Below are 19157 nucleotides of genomic sequence, written 5' to 3'. Positions count from 1 at the left end.
TCACTGGATTCTGCCCAAACTCGTTTTTAATTCGTTTAAGATGTTGTCTTAAATTAATTTCCATAGTGTGAGAAAGCAGTACTTTGCAATGCTGTTTGACCAAAAAAAAATCAATTTTTGAATCCCTTAAAGCAGCACTGACAATGTCAAGCACCGAACTCCTTCAGAAATTTGCTTACATCATTTATAGAGCACAGGAATCAGTGAAAGAACAAATGATTAAATGAACACAGAAAATCCCCGTTCTTTTCCGTTTTCTCTCGACGATCTTTCTGCCCAGCTCTTGGGTTAAACCACCGTAATGAAAATAAGGGATTCATTTGCTATGCATGCGCATGCCGAACGCCTTAAGTACGGCTTTCGTTGATCAAGACGAATCAAATGTACTGATTTTTGTATTTATCACGTTGACACCTCGCATGAGGGCGGTGTAATTAATACAAGTAAGGTAATCGTATACAGACGTATTTACTCCCCCCCCCCTGCCACAGTAGAGAATAGTCTATTCAGGAAGTGTGTCCTGTGTTTGTGGAAATATCGTAAACAAACTGTCTTTTCTGTCAACTTGAACGAGTGTATTTTTTCATTTCAAGTCATTGCGTCTGTGAATCCTCAACTCGACGACGTCTTTCGAATAGCCTCGTTTTTTTTTGTTTTTACGGTTGTCCACAGCTGCCGGACCACAGTGTTTCTCGCTGTGTGTTACCCGGACCAGGACGTTCTTTTTAGGCTCGACATATAACGTTATATATTTTGTTGTTGTTGCATTTTTACGTTAGTGCATTACTGAGAAGAAAGCATGTCTGATTTGATCCTGGTGTTCCTGCTACTTGTGCTCCTGCTGTGTCTGATTGTGACAGTGGTCGGCTTGCTGCTGTACTCGGGGCTCCTGAGTGATGTGACTATAAAGACCGGGCCGCCTCCGGTCAGAAATGTCACCATCGCGTATAAGTTCAAGGAGGGATCGTACAAGGACAGCGGTGCAGCCTACACAGAGAGCTGCAGCATCGGACCACAGCTGAGCACCGTCGGTGTCTTCTACGATGACCCCAAACAGGTGAGGGGCGCGCCCCCCCCCCCCAGCACCGACTCCACATAACCGCACACTTGACCTCGTGACGTAACCACACAAACACAATGTACTTTATTCCCGATAAGATGTTCCTGATTGTCTGACCTGCCCACAGACTTAAAGGTGATAGAAAGGGGATTGGGGAAGGGGGGGGGGGGTGTTGTGAATAGCAGCAACAGTCCTTTCATAATTGTATTATTGGCGATGAGAGAGTATTAAGTTACATAAATAGCGTAAACTTCCCAGAGGCAAAGTTGTTGTCTTACAATTTTTGTCCCAGCACATAGTCCAAACCCCAAATTCATATACTGTTATATTTGACATTTGACAAGTTGAAAGAAGCAGATTTTTTGCTTTTGTTCTCTGAATACTGTGTTTTACTATAATCAATTAATCAACGTGATTTGCTCTACAAAGTTGGAGATTTTATAACTTCAGTGAGTTTCTGACAGGAGATTCTGTTTACGGAGAAATTGTCCTGTCTCAAAGTATTGTAGATTGGATATGGAAATGTAATGTGCAGTATATTGTAATTTAGCATCGATGGCTCAAGGGGTTAAATGTACGTGGCCTTTTGGAGGAACTGAGCTTGAATGATGAAACCAGTCAGCTGACCAATGCCACGTCGCACTGTTGATATTTATTCCCCTCTCATCTCCTGTTCCTGGTTACTTTGGCAATAGTCTGCTTCTGGCCCAAAGACTGTACCCGTGTGAATAAGCTGTGTTTGCCATTCTGGTTTGGAGCGCTGGTGCATTTCTGCATGTTCCCTTGTAATCCAAGTAGTTATGAAGTTAATCACAATCCAGATGTGAAAAGCAATGAATCTCCCTTTGTCATTCAGATCCTTATCAAAAACCCTAACCATTTTTTATATAATTTGGTCGTTCAGTTTAGATCTTCGGCTGGCTCCTTCTTTCATTTCACATTTTGTGGCCCATCACGAGTTGTGTTTAAGTCAACAAGAAATGTGTCCACAACAGCTGCTTGTCAGACAGTGGGAATGTTGTTGACTTCATGCTGAAACTTGTCATTCAAAGTTGACAAAAACACACAGATTATTATTTTCAGGTGATTATACAGACTAAAGAAAACATACTTGTTGATATTGTATTTCATTAAACCCCCCAAAAGGCTAAAGTATTGTTCATTTAAGTCAATTAATGACTAATTAACTAAGAATGTGGCCCACTTTTTGATCGTCTTTTCCAGCCAGTTAGTCTGTAGCACGCTGTCCTTTTTTCAAGTAAAGGCTTTTAATGGAAACCCAGACTGTGAGTCACACCAGTGGAAAGTTGTGGCAGAAGGCACATTGACAAACTTTTAAAAACGTTTCCGCTGGTCTCAGAATGTATGAAAACTCTCGATTCATAAGTGGCCATTATAGGATGTTCAGAAGTTTCTGCAGGGTAAAAAGATTTTTGTACAGATATGATTACTCAACACTCAAGATCAATAGGCCTGTGCTTTTTTTATGGTTCTGTCATCAAAGTATAAGCGCCCCAAATCAGCATTTGACTAATATAAGACCCCTGTCTGTCTCACACTTTTAGTTTTCTTTGTCTGGCTTATCACATGAGAATTGGCGGCCATGATTGATTACTCACCACCAGCAGCACGAGCAAACTTAAAACGAGGGAGGGATGCCATTCGACTGAACTTTTGCCGAGACTCAATTTCTAAGAAATTTTCGTACTGGTTTTTATGTGACTCAGTCTCAAACTCTAATGCCCAATTAAAAAATATATATGTTTCAAGGGGATTAGGAGGCAACTCGTGTTGCTACTTTTGCACGATTTGAACCATGTGCATTTAGATTCATTAGTGGAGGTGCTCGCCGCATCGGGTTAAAATAACAACAAGCAAAGGTTTATTAAACCCCAAATTCAATGATTTATTCATAAACCACTAAAACAGTTCTGACAGTTCTCCATGAAGTCGATGGGAAGGTCATTTGAGGAACACGTTTGTTGGGTGCATTTGAATATATTTCATCCGAATGTCAGAAGTAAGTGAGTGTACTTGGTTCCTGTTTGCCTCTTTGCTTACTGCGCACTAGATGGCAGTGTTGATATTGAAACTGATTGTTTGGGAGTTAGGACCCCATCCTAAAAAAACACATTGATCTTTATAATTCATTTATTACTGTGTCATTAGTAGTGTGACTCAGCCGCTTATGATCCAATCAAAACTGGATCTCGGATCTAGACGAGTGGCTGTGTGTTAATTAGTCCCTGTGACTTTTGGTTTTCTAGAATCACTGGTTTTAAACAAATTGCACTCATTTGCATTCACTTTGCGTTGAAGTTGCGATATGATCACCGTTTAATGACCAGAATCTCTCTCTAACCCAAAGACCGGCATTCAGAATGAACCACAACCGTTGACACAATGAATCACTAGATTTTGATTCAGCTTCTGTTCTAATGGAGAAATCCAATGTATATTTGGGAAGTTGGACATCTCTAGACAGCTGGAGAGGGGGATGTTTGAATTGATTGCTCCCTCCTTGAAGGTGCAGTGTGTAGGATAAGGTGAGGTTATAGCTTGCAGGTTGCAGATTGCAATCAACTGAAACTGAAGAGCCAGTATTTAGTCCGTTCAAGGCTACTGAAGAGGAGGCCGGTTCATTCCAAGGTATCAAAAGAATCTGTGATTTTATTTTCAATTTAAATTCTTTAACCCCAAAAAATCCCTCTAAATGCCGCACATGGGTGCTTTTAAAGAAATACAAGGACATACAAATACAAGACAAGATCTTTAAAAAAAAATCTACTACCAGAATGGAAATGTGCGGAAGCAGAACTTACTTCAGTGCTGATACCTCGCTGTGGAGATGTGGCCTATCGTACAGTGACGCACAACAGTTAGGGTTACAGTTTAAACACTCCTAACAATGTAAGGCACCATTGCTTCATGCTGTAACGTGACTTAACAAATCCCAGTCTGGATAATTGGCCAACTAACTTATTGAACTCCTGGGTTATGCACTTTGTTGCGGAATGGCAAGTAGTAAAAAATCCACAGGCAGTTTGCTCCTGAGCAAAACTCACGACTGAGAGTGGACAGCGGTGAATCATCAAAGGCCAGCATGAATGCCATAAACTATAAATCATATCACACATTCATTATAAGACAAATGCATGAATAGACCATTAGTTTGAACACTGTGTTCGCTGCAATAGAGATGATCAACTTCTGTCCATACGTGGTAGATCTACACAGCTGCCTCTGACACTGATAACATGAATCATGTCTGTATGAAGGCCAAACTAGAGATGCGGTTTGCTTCATCCTCTGATCCAATGAATTTCCACTTTGTTTTAGCTGCTCAAGCAAACCCACTCGCGGTTTCCTGTGATGAAAACTCTTGGAGAAAATGAAATGTCATGTGTAAACGTGTACGGGAGTGGCGGTGAGAGATGGGGGCGACGTGTTCAGCTGCCCTGGAAGAGGGGAAGGAGGAGTGTGACTCACCTTGAGAGCCTTGCAGTGCTCCAATTCATCAATCGGAATTTCAGATCAGAGCGCCGAGCATCGCCGCACTGCCGCGTCAAATTTATTAGCATTTTACTGCCGCTTGTCTGTCTGTCGTCAGCAACGACGTGGAAGGGGAGCCTCTTCTGAGTTGTTGCTTTTTGAAGGTGGATATAAAATGAGGAATACATATGCTGATACCCTGAAGTCTGGTCCCACAGGTCTTCAAGTCAATTTTATGCACGATTGTGGACATACAGGCTCTCCCTGTAGTAAAGCACCCCATTAATGTTTATGGACATCTCTACATTCAGTGAGATACTCCAAAATGAGAAGGCTGAAATTCAGACAGAATCTAATAGATGGGACACAACTGTCGGGTCTATTTTTAGGATGCCATTTTGATCCGTTTTTTACAAAATGAAATGTAGAAAGGACGCCGTTAATCAACACAAGCTGTCGGGCTACAATTAGGCAGTGAAATAAGGCGGAGAAGAATGCCTTTAAATCATCTGGGCCATCAATCCTCTGACATCAATTCTCTCTTCAGCCAGTGTTGTGATGCGCAAGATATTGGGTTCGCTCGGGCAAAAATCCTTGGCGCTGCTTGAAGAGAGCGAGGAGGTGGAGGAACTCCGTTGAACATTGGTAGAAGAGGAATTAAGCCATTCCAGAGGAGCGATGGGTTTATTCATATCTCCTTTCAGGGAAGATTATCTCCCTGCACTGTGACATCTAGCTGGAGACGTGCCACACCGTGTCCAGCTGCCCAAGGAGGGGTGAACCAACTCAACGACTGTGGCGAAGGAAAACGGAATCCTGCCTCCAGCAGGCGGCTGATCCACGCCAGTAGTTGTACATGCCAGAACTCCCAGGATGCCATGTGTAATTACCAGCTTCGTCTGAGCACAGCCTAAAGGCACAGTGCTGCACGACCAAAAAAAAAAGAGATTTCCACTGGCTCCGGCCTTAAGGTGCCATTGGCTTCTCATCACTGCACATTATATGTATTATTTGGGTTCTTTTCTAAAGGGGCACATATTGAAGTCTTCATGTTATTTTCACCATTATACCTAACCCTCGCTGTTCCCCTTATGATCTCGTCTACACTTCTTTGGGTCAACATACTTCATACTCCACTGCTATTGCACCTCCATTCATTTGCAGCAAGGAAGCCATCACAGCATACCTGAGCTCCCAGTGCTGAGTCGCTCTAGTTCTCTTTCATTTTCCCTCCTGGTGACTTTGTCTCTGCTGCCTTGTCTGCCTGTTGGAGGCCAAACGGCGTCCAATCAGCTAAGACGGGTTAACGCTCTCACACACCGAGGCAAAAGACGTGGCTTGTTGACATATTGCTCGTCCCGCAGTCTTCTCTTCTTCTCGCTCCACATGTGTCAGGCACTTTGCTTGTTTTTGGAAGTGCCATGAACGCCATTTCTCAGCGCTCCAGTTATAATGGGAACATCACACTGCGAACTGCTGAACAGATAAGGAGCACTCCAGCAAGGGCATCATTGTCTGTTGTTTGTGTGATGAATGTATCCGATGCATTTGTACCACTGGCTGAAAGTGTTGCTGCCATTATGTGCTAATTTCCACCTTCGTGTGTTCTTTATGAAGGCGACATTTGCTGCTTGTCGTTCCCCACTGGGGACGTTTATGTGAAGATGGCCTACCAGAGAGGCCAAACATTTGCAGATGTATTCTTGACAGTGCAGTGAAAGACCCTCTAATCTCCGTTATGGTAAAGACCTTGGAGGGCAAATTTGGTGACCTTTTTACTTTAATGACACTTTTTAGTTGTTGATTGGCATACTACAAAGCAGCCTGTAAAACTATACATACATATAAAAAAATATATACTGAGAAATATTCTTTTGAAGTTCTTGCTTTCTGCCTTCACGTAGCTTATGTGGGTTCTTTAAAAAGGGAGCCGATGGGATGCTCTTTCAATTTAAATCGCTCTCACTCTGCTAGTTTAGCTTCGCACTCTGGCGATCAATCGCTCGACAGTTGCGTTTTAATGAGCGCGCCGATGGTCCTCGGTCAGGCAGAGTGCGGAATGCTAATTGGGATCCCGCAGTGAACACAGAGCGTTGTTTCCTTGCCCTTGTTTGTGCCTGTCATCGCCAACCCGCTAACTCTTCAGAATCGATCCATTTGTAGCCGAGACCAGCACAACTCCAACCAGCGCACACTGAGTGGTGCGAGATGAAGAGAGTAAATCCTCATTACGTGGCTGCTAATAAGAAATTACCACTGTGAGCTATACCTTTTTTATTGTTGGAGTGCTCTCATCCATCAAAAAAGGTCCCTGCAGCCTCAAGCAAAGAATTGCTTTTGAAATTACGTTATTTCCCAACAGGTCCTTGGAGACCTGTCTCAGGGGGGTTTGGTAAAGATGGGAACAGAACCATTTGTGATGGGAAGCCATTTTAGGGTCCCATGGGCCACAACAGAAGTTGGCTTTATATATATATATTTTTTTTTTCCCTCCCAATTTAACAAGCTTACTTAGCATTGCACAAATATTCAGATGAAGTGTAATAATTGTGTGTGACTTGTAGATGGATTAAATGTGCATTTAGCAGAGTTTACAAGTCCCTGTTGACTGAAGCTACAGCTTGCTACAGAAACAAACAAAGTCAGCGCTCCGTTACGACAGTAAAAACTCCACAGTCTTCCCATTATCGTGATCTTTGCTTCTCACCCAGGTCCATCAAAAGCCACAGTCTGCTTTCACCTCCTACCTGCGGGGAGTGGAATCACGCGCTGTCTCACAAAGTCCAGCTTTGGCAGCAGCTGACTTTTAGAGCGCAACCGCCCAGCATGGACAGCGTCTGAGAATTTATACCTTATTTGTGGGGAATTTCAGATCCGAATAAAACTTTGAATGGGGGGAAGACGAGTCAAGTACATGGCGGTGTCCCTCCTAATTGCCCGTATTGCCTCTAAGAGGGGGTGGACGGGGGGGGGGGGGGGGGGGGTTGTTGTTATCTGTAGGGATGCAGAGATGAGATGCAGTCGGGGCTGCTGTTTGTTCTTGCCACTGTGTAGGATGTGAATGATCGCTAGAGCCCTGAATGATATCATTAGAGAACTACTGGTTTGGCGGACACACTGTAGTCTATCAGTGCGGAGAGCATGAGAAATGGCGAGATGGGGAGATGCTGAAGCCAGGCCGTGGGTGGACAGTTGTTATATTATGTGTTTGAATGGGTATTCTTTTGTGTCTTATCATAGAGCACCAGTGTTGACAAGGAGTAAACGAGGCTGTTTTCCAGCCAATACGACCAAGTGTGTATAAGATGTCCAGGTAAAAAAAAAGACTAGAATAAAAGGTTTGAGTCAAATTGAATAACATGGGATAAAAAGCATAATGATATGTTCATGTAGGGTTATTTTGTTCATAGTCATGTGATTCCAAGCAAAATTTGATAAAATCACATGAATATTTTACTTTGATGAGTTTGTTTGATGTATTTGTATGCATGTGTTTTTTTTAATACATTGGACATGTGATGGATAGAGATGTCTCAACACGAGTTAGTTTGATTTGTGAGGCTCCACATGCTCTTGCAGCATGCAGACTGAATCCGGCAGACTGCAGGTGGAAAAATACCTTCATGACGGCACAGGGAAAACAAAACAGGCTTTATATTGCTATGGAGGTAGAATAAGATCTATTCAATAAAATGGTGTTGTTAAGTTGTAGCTTATTGTACACCAGAGTTCATGTGTTCCTAAAAACATTCTTTATAAATGGCCTGTATGTGGATTATTAAATTGATTCAAGTCTCCTAATGGAGGAGTTGTTTCTTTATCCATATCATCCATTTTTCAAATAGCATTTTGAGAAAGACGACTTCTAACTCGACTATCATGTCTAAAAAAGTCATTTGCCCAATATATACATGGCAAGGTTAAAATAGATATATCTTCATTGTCACATGTCTCTAATGTTATTGTGTGTCTGCCTGTATTCGCAATGAGTCATTGCTTCATTGCAAATAGATCTTATGTCTCTCACGTTGCCCTCAATAAGTCCCTGTCAAAAGCAGGTGACCCGTGCATTCTGTTGAACATGGTTGCAAGGGACAGTGTCAGGTGACAGCAAAGATTATGTGCTCTTGCTCAAGAGGCACTGTCAGTCATTATTATTACCCACATGATGCAAACATTAAGAGGCAGGGAGGGTTAGGATGGGCTGCTCAAATAGATTTATCTCAGCCAGGGAGCCAAACTAAGATCACGTTCGGCACAAAGGCTGCTGTATGAACAAAGTAGGACCCTGGAAGGAGTAAAGTGCTGTAGCAACACAATGCTGTCAAAATAACCCAGAATGTGAGAAATGTGATGGAAAGGAAGAGAAGGCTGTGGCGGTTAGATGTGATAATTGTGTGAGGAAGCCAGGGACATGAAGATGAGCGTTGCTGACTCCCATCTGTGTCCCCTCAGTGCCAGCCATTCGCAGAGGCCCCCTGTCACAGAGCAGAAACCAGCCGCCAGTCTCAAGGGACTTTTGGTCTGTTCTTTTTTTTTTTTAATTGAAGAGTTGCTATCCTGCCTTCCACGTTGCCACTAGTTCCCAGTTTTAAGACAAAAAAAAAAAAACCCGCTGAGGAAAAACTCAGTTTGAAGGAAAAATGAACCAATAAGGGTTTCTGGTGCCCATTACATATTGTACTGCGTGTAAGTGGTGCATTTGTTATCATCATCAATATTATTCCTGTTTTATAATTTGTCCATGCCTGCCTTGGAAACTAGGAAACATGTCCTTGCTCAAATATATACCTACATGGGATTTAAAAAAAAATTAAATTGACAAAAATAGGCAAAAATAGGCAAAAATAACTCTCCAGCTAAAGCTCTACAGACAGATATGCAAACATGTGTGAGTGGGAGATGTATGTCAGATCATTGACTGACTGACAATTTTTATTCTGTCTCTTTCACAACCGCCAGCAGACATGTGGCCACATTAAAGTGCAATATGTAAGATCGAAACACATCTCTAAACCAGTAGGGGGCACTGTTTAATCTCAACATATCCGTTGTTAAAAAAAGAAAGAAAGAGGCTAACCGCTAATAAAAAGCAGCAAGAATATACAGAATTGAAGTAAACTTCTGAAACTCTGTGAGCCATTAAAAATACACTTATTACTGTTTTGTAATCTTTACGTGTCTAACGTTTACTTAAGCTATCTATATATTTACTGTGTCAGTCCATGTATGCTTTTATGGTCTGTTTGTAGCCTGTACTCTTGACAAAGTTTTCTCTTCATCAATTCATCAACATTTCATCAATTATCCTCATTTTTATTGAGGGAACAATCATTTGTGGTTGTGTCAACTTCTTGATTGATATCCATTGAAAATTTTTTACCTCATTAAAATGCAACATTTGAAACAAAACAAAATCCTTTACTTCTATTGCAAATCAGAAGAAGCAGTGATTTGAGGCACATTAACATGCTTTGCTGCGCAGATACAATATTAACCACATCTGGCTGTTGATATCTGCAGTGCGATGTTTACAGGAGATGGCAGCTCGGTGTTCAGTGACACACAAACTATGCAAAGGTGCAACGTCTCTACTAGTTAAAGTCAAACAACCCTTTTACTTCCACACACGTGCAGCATTAACAGCTCTAGTGAAACACAAGTTACATCGTCCTCTGCTTGGGCCGCCCTGCTAGTTTGACAAAGATGTGTTTACAAAACAATGACACGTGGATCAGAACAAATTAGTAGGCTCTGCATGCTTCGTTCATCTGTGCAGTTGTTCTTGTGTGGTCACTTTTGTCAGTGATTATCTCATTGAAAATCACTCACAACGACCAGAAAAAGAAAGAGTCTATCTCTGTCATAACGATACAATCTTTTTTTATTTTGGCCTAAATAAGTAATTGCATTTCTTTGTGCATCATGTTATGTTGTTGATTAATATATATATATATATATATATTGTGTTTATATATATATATATATATATATATATAAACACACACAGCGGGCAGGACTGAACCAGCTGATATTAATTTGCACTGATAAGGGTCTGGGTTGCTTTTTAATTACTGATAGTTTTCAGCTGTTGTCTTGTCTTTTTGCGCCTCCCTTTCTTCATGTGTATGTACTTTTTCCCTGTGTCATTTCACATTATTACACATAACTTTATTTCTGAACTTCTTTGTTCTGGTTTGTTCTTTGTATGTATGTATGTATTACTTGAGTTGGTACCAACATCTGGTGAAAACTTCATGTTAATAGCTCTTTTGGAAATATATTTTCTGAGTAAAATGGGGACGTGTTCGATACTTATTTCAACCTCTGTATCGGAATCTAATCCCACAGAAATGTGAGTTTAATACAATAAAACATGTTATATTGTACATGTTATTGTTGGCCCAACAGGAGTCGTTAATTTTCCTTGTGTTTGATGGTAGCGCGATAAATAACAGAAGTGTTTAAAGTGGATTCGAAGGTGGATGTTTAATTTATTCCACCTTTCTGTCCCCTCAGAGGCCAGCGGAGAAATGCCGCTACGTCGTGGGGAGTGTCCTGTGTGAGGGAGATGAGAAGCCAGATGAAGAACTGCAGAAGATGTATGAGAAGTTTGGCTTCAAGGTGTTTTCTCTGCCGGAAGTGAGCCACGCTGTGACCACCAGCTTCCCCGCCACCACCCCTTTGTCTCACGTTGTGGGGCCTTACAGGGTCTACCCCAGGCTCTCGTCCTACATCGAGGTACAGACAATATGAGAATATGTTTACACAATGTGGCTATACATTTTAGTTTTATATTATCAAGATATTTTCAAATCTGCAGTTATTTATTTAGTATAATCCAAAAGGATCAGTGAGAAACACAGGGTTTAAGCGATATGCATGACTCCAGTTTTTACAGGATGTCTTACATTTTTAGCAGAATGTGAATACTTGTTTCCTAACTTTTTTCCACAAAGACCAGTGTATGCCATGCTATACAAAAGTACGAAAGGAGGTTTCTTCTTTTCTCTTCCTGTTATTTCAGCGGGTGACCTTCATCTTGTAAGCATATCGGTCCTCTTTTCTGCCTCCTGCTTGTCAGAAGACCCCCACTCATGTGTTGTTTAATTCATCACATGAGCAGATGAGGTCTTTAATGTAGATTAAGAATAGATGAAGTAGTAGGAAATTAAGGTATGCCCAAGTCGCACGGCCCATATGCTGGACCTCATGTCCACAGGACAGGCCTCAAAAAGCTATTGACATTTACTGATGACATTTACACATATGGATTCATTTTGGGGCAACCCACTGCATGAATAATGCTCTGTGTGCCTGCACATCTGTCCATCTGTTTGTTCAAGCTTCTGTCTCTTCACTACCGGTAAAACCTACCCTCTCGTAATCATAAAATGTCCCATTATGTCTAGAAATTGTGATGGATTTTTCTTTGCCTTTGCCTTTTATGAGTGGAGCTTCTCTTTCTCATATTCATAGAAATCTGAGGCACGGTGCTCATAAAACACTTCCCAATGGCAAGAGTGTTCCATAAGTGCTAAAATTCATTGGGATTACTCTCAAATTTGTCAGCAAACGGCAGTGTTTGAATTGCTTCTGCAAACCCAATGAATTATTAGCATATTGTGCCATAAGAATAGTCGTAGTTTTCACTCCAATGAATTGTCCGTCAGTGGTTGTGTTGTCTTCAGAACAGCGAAGTAAAGGAGGCCATGATGCCGTGCATGCGGATTATATAGTTCATTGACAGCAGTGGCGTGGGGGAAATTTCCGAGGAAGCCAAGTGAGACGCATCCCCTAAGCTGTGTATGTTTTACGGGGGTCGGGGCAGAAAATCGTATGTTGCAATTTATATGTTGCTATTTCATGTGTTCGGGGGAACTATTACAGCACCCAGCATCATTTTCCAGGACTTACACACGCTTGTTATCTAACAGATACTCTCAGCACTGGCTCGATCTCTCTCTTTCTCTCAGTCACTCTCTCTCACACACACACACACACACACACACACACACACACACACACACACACACACACACACACACACACACAGTCATCTTAAACATCTCATTAATTCATGCAACCACCCTCACAAAAGCACAACCAGCTACTTAAAGCACAGAACACTTTTGATATTGGAAAGATATATGTACGGAGTTCTAGTTTTGGTGTTGGCCTGCCATCTGATTTCATTCAGAGTTGCTGCTGTAAAGGCGGTTTAGTCAAATTATTTTTTACTAAATTCTCAATCTCCACACTGCACTTAATACTTTTTCTAGCTTACCAAGCTATCAACACATATCTTCCGTTATTTCATTCAATGACATGCTGTGATTTGATTGGTGCGATGCCAACGACTTGGCTTCCCTCGACACTGTCCTTAGCAATCACAGGGGAGCATTGTCGTCACAATAGCCTCACCTGTTTGGTTAATCATTCTGTTATTTTTCATCTAGGGAGGCCAACTCCGCTTGGCCTCCTCACAGAGACACTGCACATACTGTCGCACTGCACTCTGTTGTCTGAGACAACGTTTTCAACGCTCATTCACCACGTAACCTTTAGAGGGGCGCTGTTTTACCCATCATAAAACGCTCAATAATGAATGAATGAAGAGAGAGGAGGAGGAGACGACAACACAGAAGGATTATGTAAACTGGCTTTTTATTAAATTCACTTGAATAAATGAGTTATATTCTGAAAGAAAGTGGGGAAGCCTGGCTTCCCTTGGCCTCTGCAAGAAACCCCACTGATTGACAGGATTGACAAAAATGTACCTCAATCCCCCCCCGATTTCGACAGGCTAATTTTCCTTATTGTCATTGTCATGTTTACCCTTTTATACATCCAGTCACCAGCTGCCTCTTTTCACCTGCCCCGAGGGTGTTTCACCCAAATGACGACCTTTACACTTACGCATTGCAGTAAGGATATCAGTCCTGATATCAAAGATTGTAATCATTAAGGAACGACTGTCTGGTCAGATTATCATTATTTACCAACCGTATCATCTTTTTTTCCATTTTTGTCTCTGCGGCACTATGCGTGCTGCAACACCCGACAAAGGGCAGGAAAAATCTCTAACGTGTGCACTGACACAGACTAAAAGATCAGAATGCACAAAAAGTTTCCTTCAGTATTAACATGTAGCTGTATTCCCTTTTAGGCCCCTGTGTTGTTGCATAATCATGGCCAGTTTCGGTGTCTTTTGTAGACAGTCTGTCAAGCTTGCTGGTGTCATCAGTTTTTACTCCTTTACACTTGAGGCAGAAGTCAGTCACAATCCATCGATGGACCTGAGTTGTGTGACAGATTGTTAAGGAGCTGCTCCTGTACAGAATATAGACTATGGGCTACTAACACAGTAACATCCAGTTATTGGTTGTGGAGGGGCAAGGGAAGTATGCAGTGAGGACGATGAATAATGGAACATGCTTTAGAGAGCCTTGGTTTGAGGGCGGTATATGAATGTGCTAGAAATGCATGCCCATATACTGTATGTATGATTAATTGAGTAGATTTGCAGTCTGATGGACTTTGAAAGCAGAGACACGGTTTATATCTACTGTAGAACCATTCGATTTGAAAGAATCTACTGACAATTTGTTTCACAAACACATAAATGCAACATGTGCAATATTTTATCAGTTCTGTGGGCACCTAGGTGGCACGGTAACCTAATATAGTCATTATTATTAAGTTGATATAGCTACTTTAGTGTATGTGTGGGCAAACAGTTTGTAAAGTAAAGACAGAGAAACATGGCAAATGTTCACATTCGTTATTTAGCAACTCAACTGAGGGAAATATCTGGCTGCTTCTTCACCATGATCACCAGCTAGTTGCTAACTAAAGGCTACTGTCAACTGTGCAAGTAGCAATCAGTCTGTTTACACAAGCTTTTTGACTGCTGCAGGTAGTAACAAGAGTGATTAGAAGATTGACACTGAAGAATAAAGTTGTGGGCAGAGAAAATGACTTTCTGCAGCACGCTAAAATGCATCACAAACACATCACCAGCGATTATTTACTGAGTCTGTATGAGCCGACTATGGAGTTGGAGGTTCATTTTTTGGGCGTTTGCCACCAAAACCCCATTCACACAGTCATTCGACCACTGGTCCGTACAAAAGAACTGATTCAGACACCTTTCCAGCTTAGAAATTGAAGGTCAAATAAAGCAAACCAGTGCAGTGAGCAAGACCGAGTAGGGCAGACCGGTGCGGTGGGCGGTCAGTCGGCCCGACTCAGCTTCCAGAGTCTCCGGTACACGTCCTGGTCCCCCATCAAAGAGATGGTTTAGTGCATAGCTGCCCATTTTTCACTTGAACACTCCAGTCCAACAGCCTCATCTCCACACCAGCTTTCTTTGCCTTATCTGTGCGCCACACACACACACACACACACACACACACACACACACACACAGTTTTTGAGTTTTTGATCTATTGGTAATAGTCAGAGTGTATCAAAGACTTTGCAGGACCAATAGAACGTTGGCCATCTCTCGTCATATGAGCTCAGCAGGTGTGTATTCATGTTCGTATTCTGGTAAAAGACAAAACAATAAAAGGATAAAGTAGCTTTCCCGCTATATTAAAGGATTAGGGCTGTATCATCTTTGTGAAGGCACCTTTTCAGGACCTAAAGAATTAGAGCAAACTATCATTGTGGGTTGTATTGTTGCTGGCTACGGCAGAACTCCCAGTAGCCACTGCGAGCATAAACGAGATGAGAAACTGTCCATTTAGTAATCCAGTTATCTGAAAAAGCTTAAAGCATTACAAAAGCAGTTTAATTGTCCCCCCCCCCCCATTTCCTTCTATACTATACAGTATGTAGGTCTACAAGCCCCTTCTTGGGTTTGTTGCCTCTTGGGCATTCCACAATTGCACGACTAGGATATACTTATTGATGTTCTGTATGGTACCTCAAATTGTGTTATTTCAGGAGGAGGAGGAGGAAACCTAATCAGTGCCAGTTTCACCTCACAAATGTAGAATTGGACAAACTTAACTAAGTAGGGAGCATGTTCATGTTTTTTCTCAATTTAGTCTCTTTAAATGAACCACAACAACAATTTCAGTTCCAAAGTGTTTTTTTGCCAATATCCGACCGGTGAAGCGGAGAAGGTGACTGTTGTTGTGTGTCACTGTGAGAAACGCTTCGGTTTAGGCTGCAGCAATTTCAAGTATTTAGAGAAGGTGCCATCTGGAGAACACAACCTTTACTTATCAAAATGCATTTATTCCTTTTTTATTTTCCCATGATAATCTTACTTTATTTACCAGACTTTAAACACACCAGCAATTGCATCAAGACAGCAACTATAATATTGTATTATACAGTTCTACAGTTCTATGATTGTTGTTGTATGATGACATCATAGACACATAAGCAGTATGAGGTACTGAATCATTCATTGTAAATAAAGATGAACCTCCATGTCAAAATAAAATATCAATTTAATAAATTGTTGATAGTGCCCACACTTTTCTCCCAGCCAAATGCTGAAAATATAAATCATTTTATTGGCACATTGAATAATATATTTAATGTCAAGTTTGTATAATAGGTAATAAGTATTTCAATTCCTTATATATCCTTTTGAGACTAAAGGGTTGAACTCCTGGCTATTGATATATAGTTTAAGATCTGTAAATTTGTACAATTTGCATTTGTCTCCTTCTGGCTGCAGTGAGCTTGAGCCTTGGTCTCAACTATGTTTCCACTTTTTCAGTTAAGAACATCTTAATGCTTTACCACTGCAACTTTAGGATTCTTCACGGGTTTGCTAATGGGTTATTCACCAGCCACTATTCTCAAATTTCTTTGATTGTGGAATTTAAATGTAGAAAATATGCTTTGCTTGTCCGCAGCGTCTACATTTAATGCAATGGCCTGATTAGGGGTCATCCAGTGGAACTGAGCTGATTCCAGGTGCAGCCACTTAGGAAACAACAACTGGGAACCCCTTCGGTCGGGTTAGATGACTCTGACTCTGAAGCGGATCGTGATCTCTGGAACTGAGTTGTTTGGCTTCTCCTCGGCAGTCATTCGTGTTCACTGTCAGTGAATCAGAAACGCCTTGGTTTCTAATGCATTAGATATTCTTTGCCCTTCTGTCTTTGTGTTTTGCGCCATGTGTGTGCAGCTGATAAACTGCACGCGTCAGACAACCAGCAGGAGAATGAAGGGAGACTCCGTATTCTTCCATAACGTAACTACCTATACCCCCCCCCCCATTGTAGTACAGTGTTGTGTCTCTGCCTCCACTTAAACACGAACTCACGGAACATTTAAAAAAATAATTCTGAATCATGTTTCTTGGATATAAAGCCAATTATTTTTCTAAAGTCAGGTGAAGAAATTGGCCCACTCACACTGTCTCACATCCCAGCATTCCTGAACACTAACCCTAACATCGCAGCTCCTCCCCTGTCAACTAGCTGACAGCTGAGTTCAGGTCTGAGTCTAAGGAATGAACTTTTATGCAGATAAAAACTTTGTCTTTGTTCTGTAACATTTTGATACTCCACCCACAGCATCCTTTGGGCTCTTGGATAGAATCGTTATACATGGGTATCTTATTATCTATTCAGGATTATTTGAGGCATTGTTCAGATTGCGTTGTATCCCCCTCCCCCTTCCAACTGTCTCATTGTACAAAGTACATGATAATGTAGTATGCTAATAGGCTTTCCTATCCTAATTATCTTGGAAGGATGCTCGTTGTTTCCACAGCAGAAAGGCGGCTAAGCAAGAGACAGTTAATGGGAATAGATTTTGACATAGGAAAGAGGTCAAAGCATGTGAGCGTATGATCTGCTATTGCACAGACTAAAAATAAGGCTTGCAGTAAAATAATGAGTAATAGTTTGGTTCAGAACAATTACTTTTTGCTATTCATTTTGAGGTAGAGGGCCGTTCCATGGAATCTCCATATGAATTGTGAAGCAGGTATTAGTTGACTGATAGAAGACATCTGCACCATATCACGGGGGGAGACACAAACAACTTGTATTATGTATGCAGCATATGTATCATGAGGCAGCCATATTCTTTCTCCCCGTAGGCTAGAGGCCGCAGATCCTGATGCAGCATTATTGGTCCACACCATCTTCTGCAGGTTAAGGTTTTACACTGTTCTAGGCTAAATCTTCTGGGTTCTTCGTTTTTTTTTTTTCCAAGGCAATGAGAACTTTAAACCTGCCCAGAGGGAAATAGAGGCGAAGGGGAGGGGGCGTGACAGGAGTCTACATCTTTAATGCCTCCTGGGCTCGGGGCGCAGATTGCCTTAACTGCTCTCTGTTCAGCGATTTCTGCGTGGGATGCTGCAGGATGGCAGGGGTTGCGGCTGCAATGGCATCAAAGCGCCATGAGAGTCAATAAGTGAAGTGTGAGTTTGTGAGCGAGCATGCGTCTGCGTGGCTGATTGCTTGGGAGCTCGGTGAAAATGCGAGTCGGAGGAGGCACAAGCCCGTCTCGTCTTGTGTGCTTTTAAATGCAGTTTGTGGTGAGAGCGAGATAAGTCTCCTTTTATTATTAATGCTGTCATCCAACCGCATTGTTCCTTCAATTACATTTTATATTGGTTGATACTTTTTGACCAGAGGTGGAAGAAGCCTCTGCCCTGTTATTCTTCATATCGGGTGTTTACAATTAATATGCCTTGTTATCCCCTGTCTGAGTAACTCGGCTGTGTGGAGGGATCGTAGGCATCCCATGGACAAGGCTATATTGAGACACCAATCACGCTCACTTCATCAATTTTTTTTGTTTTCTTCCCTACAAGGAAGTGGACCTTGATGTGCTGAAGCTTTGTATACGTACTGGGCTCTTCCCAAAATGTCCTGTTGGCTTTCCTGTTTGTTTCTCCGCCTAAGCTCTAAAAATTGCGTTTTGCCAAGGGCCTTTTCCTTCACTGCATATGAACCTCACTGCTTAACCTACGTAAGTCTTAGAAGAGTACTTGCATCATAAGGATTCCATAACTGACATTAAGTAGGCTTACTGTCATTTAAGCACAATTCCAGGTACTAAAATTCTACTTTTTTCTCTGCTGTTAAATGTGTCATTTTACATTGTGGTACTACTTGATAAGGGGATCTAAAAGGTTCTTTCTTCTGCCACAAAAGCATTTGTGGCGTTCTTATTGATCCCCGCTTCCCTTCCAGCTTTGGGATATTCTTTCCCTCTGAAACTCCAGCTGTGCATCAAACACCATGGTGCAAATTAGACTGTGTCTTGTGAGCTCACTCTGACAGGTAGGGTTTTCAGTCCGCCCGCTCCTCTGTGTGTGCCCACACGCTGTTCGCGTTTGGTATGCTGTTAAATCAGTCTTTCACGTTTTTCTGAACCACTCAGTCTCACCTATTGATGGAGTAAGTGTTTCCATGGCAATATTATCAGATTGTATTTGTGTTTTTTGATAGAAATCACAAGTTTGGCATCCAGTTATTTTGCTGTTAGGAGTTCATGTGAAGTTAGGCTTATGATTGCATCATCCCATTTAGAGCAGGTCTATGAATCAGTACGCTCTGCTTTGACACCTTGGTCTGTGGACATCTCAAAGAGCAGTCCGCATTTTCATTTCATCACA

General features: G+C 41.7%; 1 protein-coding gene across 1 annotated transcript in view; it reads left to right on the top strand.

The window, feature by feature from the left end:
* Positions 1–503: 503 nt before the first annotated feature.
* Positions 504–19157, top strand: part of tex264a (testis expressed 264, ER-phagy receptor a) — a 53542-nt gene continuing 34888 nt past the window's right edge. Inside the window, exons 1-2 of the mRNA XM_037490641.2 lie at positions 504–1057; positions 11072–11293. Coding sequence (XP_037346538.1) covers positions 800–1057; positions 11072–11293 — 480 coding nt within the window. The 5' untranslated portion in view covers positions 504–799. The remainder of the gene's footprint in view (positions 1058–11071; positions 11294–19157) is intronic.

Source organism: Pungitius pungitius, chromosome 8, assembly GCF_949316345.1.
Source record: "Pungitius pungitius chromosome 8, fPunPun2.1, whole genome shotgun sequence".
NCBI classification, from domain to species: Eukaryota; Metazoa; Chordata; class Actinopteri; order Perciformes; family Gasterosteidae; genus Pungitius; species Pungitius pungitius.
This window is presented reverse-complemented; position numbering and strand designations above follow the sequence as displayed.